General features: G+C 49.5%; 1 protein-coding gene across 5 annotated transcripts in view; it reads right to left on the minus strand.

Annotated features, from left to right (window-relative positions):
* Nucleotides 1-1,622, minus strand: part of wnk4a (WNK lysine deficient protein kinase 4a) — a 55,364-nt gene that overhangs the window by 8,452 nt on the left and 45,290 nt on the right. For all 5 annotated transcript variants that reach the window (XM_014032463.1, XM_014032454.1, XM_014032445.1 and 2 more), the window contains one exon: nucleotides 201-1,009. In XM_014032463.1, the coding sequence (XP_013887917.1) occupies nucleotides 201-1,009 (809 nt within the window). The remainder of the gene's footprint in view (nucleotides 1-200; nucleotides 1,010-1,622) is intronic.

Genomic DNA, 1,622 nt, shown 5'->3' on the forward strand with positions numbered 1-1,622 from the left:
TGTGTGTGTGTGTGTGTGTGTGTGTGTGTGTGTGTGTGTGTGTTTGCGCTAAATGTTGAAAACTTTTAAAAATAAATTACAATCCCTTATTTATATGACATAAGGGGAGTACCGGCACTTTTATTCCACTTAAAGCACTGCATAAAGTTTTTAATAAAAAATAAAAACAGTTGAATCTCTAATAAAAGCGACTAACTCACTTTGTTTTTMGGGCTCACAGGAGGTGGCGGGGAAAGATCTGACGACTTGGACCCGTCTGAACTGGTTTTTGGCTGCAGCTGGGCTGAGTGTGGTGCAGTGGAGCCGTCCTCTTTAGTGGGACTGGGGGAGCCGCTGGGTCTGGCTGCCTGTGGAGGAGTGGACGGGGTGGAAGGCACGGAAGGTGGCGACACGGGATGTTGCCACTGTGGATGAAGGTTGTGGTAAAACGCCGCTGCTTCCATGTGAGGCGCAGCCTCGGGGCTTGGGTAGATGCCCACCGGCAGGTAGGGGAGCTCCACAGGCTGCGCTGGGGCCTGGTAATGGTTCGGGTAGAGGGCGGGGTAACCCGGCTGAGAGGCTAAKGGGCTGGGTAGCTGCGGGTGGAAGCCCGGATAGGGGGGCATGCCCTGGGTGGGGAGGTTACCGGGGGGGATGAAGGACTGGGCCATGCTCATGGCCATGGAGATGACATTCGCCAGGGAGAACAACGGCTGCGTGTGGGCGGGCCACATGTTGGGGTGCTGCTGCTGCGGCGTCGGCGGGGACATGGTGGCGCTCTCGTTTGTAGGGCTGAAGGTCTCATTTATGGGACTGGGGGAGCTGGGGGTRGGGGAGGGCACGGACGGGAAGGTGGGGTTGCTGGCTACCCGAGTTAGCGGCGGGTGGACCCCCGCTGGCTTCGGAGAACCCGGAGAACCCGGGTAAGGGAAGGGGAAGTGCGTCTGGCCCAGGTAGGGCACATGGTAGTGCTGCTGGTGGGAGAGCAGAGAAGAGGTGCGGCTGTGATGCTGGTAGGCGAGCGGAGAACCTGAACGACAACACAAACATGTTGAATTTATGTTTGTTTATGTCAAAACAATAACAAAGGATCATTACATCATAATTAGTCTAAAATGCAGATACAGATTTCTACAGATTCAACACTTGTAACTTCCTGCCACTGGAAGGTGGGCCATGTTTTCGTCTTTGTCTGCAGGGGGTGAATGTGGGTACATGCATCGGTCTGTTAGCAAAARATCTTACAAACCAGRGAGTGAGTTTTGATGAAGATCCCAATGCAATTCAAAATGGCAGCCGCAGCTAAACGATAATAGCAAACACAAACAACTCAGTTATTTTTAAAGATATTCTGCTCAAGTTTGATGTGGTAGTACCTGAAGGACATCCTCAACACGTAACATGCACTCCTGTTTTGCTTTCTTCTTCACTCCTCTTCAAACTCACAAACTTGTTTAACATCAAGTTGTAAAGTGAGTACAAATACTTCTTCACTGTACTTAAGTAGAATTTTTGGCTATCTGTACTTTACTTGAGTAATTGTTTTTCAGCCTATTTTTTACTTCTGCTTCTTACATTTTCACACAAATATCTGTACTTTCTACTCCTTACATTTTTAAAAAAAAAGCCAAGAAGTAGAAAGT

The sequence above is a fragment of the Austrofundulus limnaeus genome, unplaced genomic scaffold, assembly GCF_001266775.1.
Source record: "Austrofundulus limnaeus strain Quisiro unplaced genomic scaffold, Austrofundulus_limnaeus-1.0 Scaffold7, whole genome shotgun sequence".
NCBI lineage: Eukaryota > Metazoa > Chordata > Actinopteri > Cyprinodontiformes > Rivulidae > Austrofundulus > Austrofundulus limnaeus.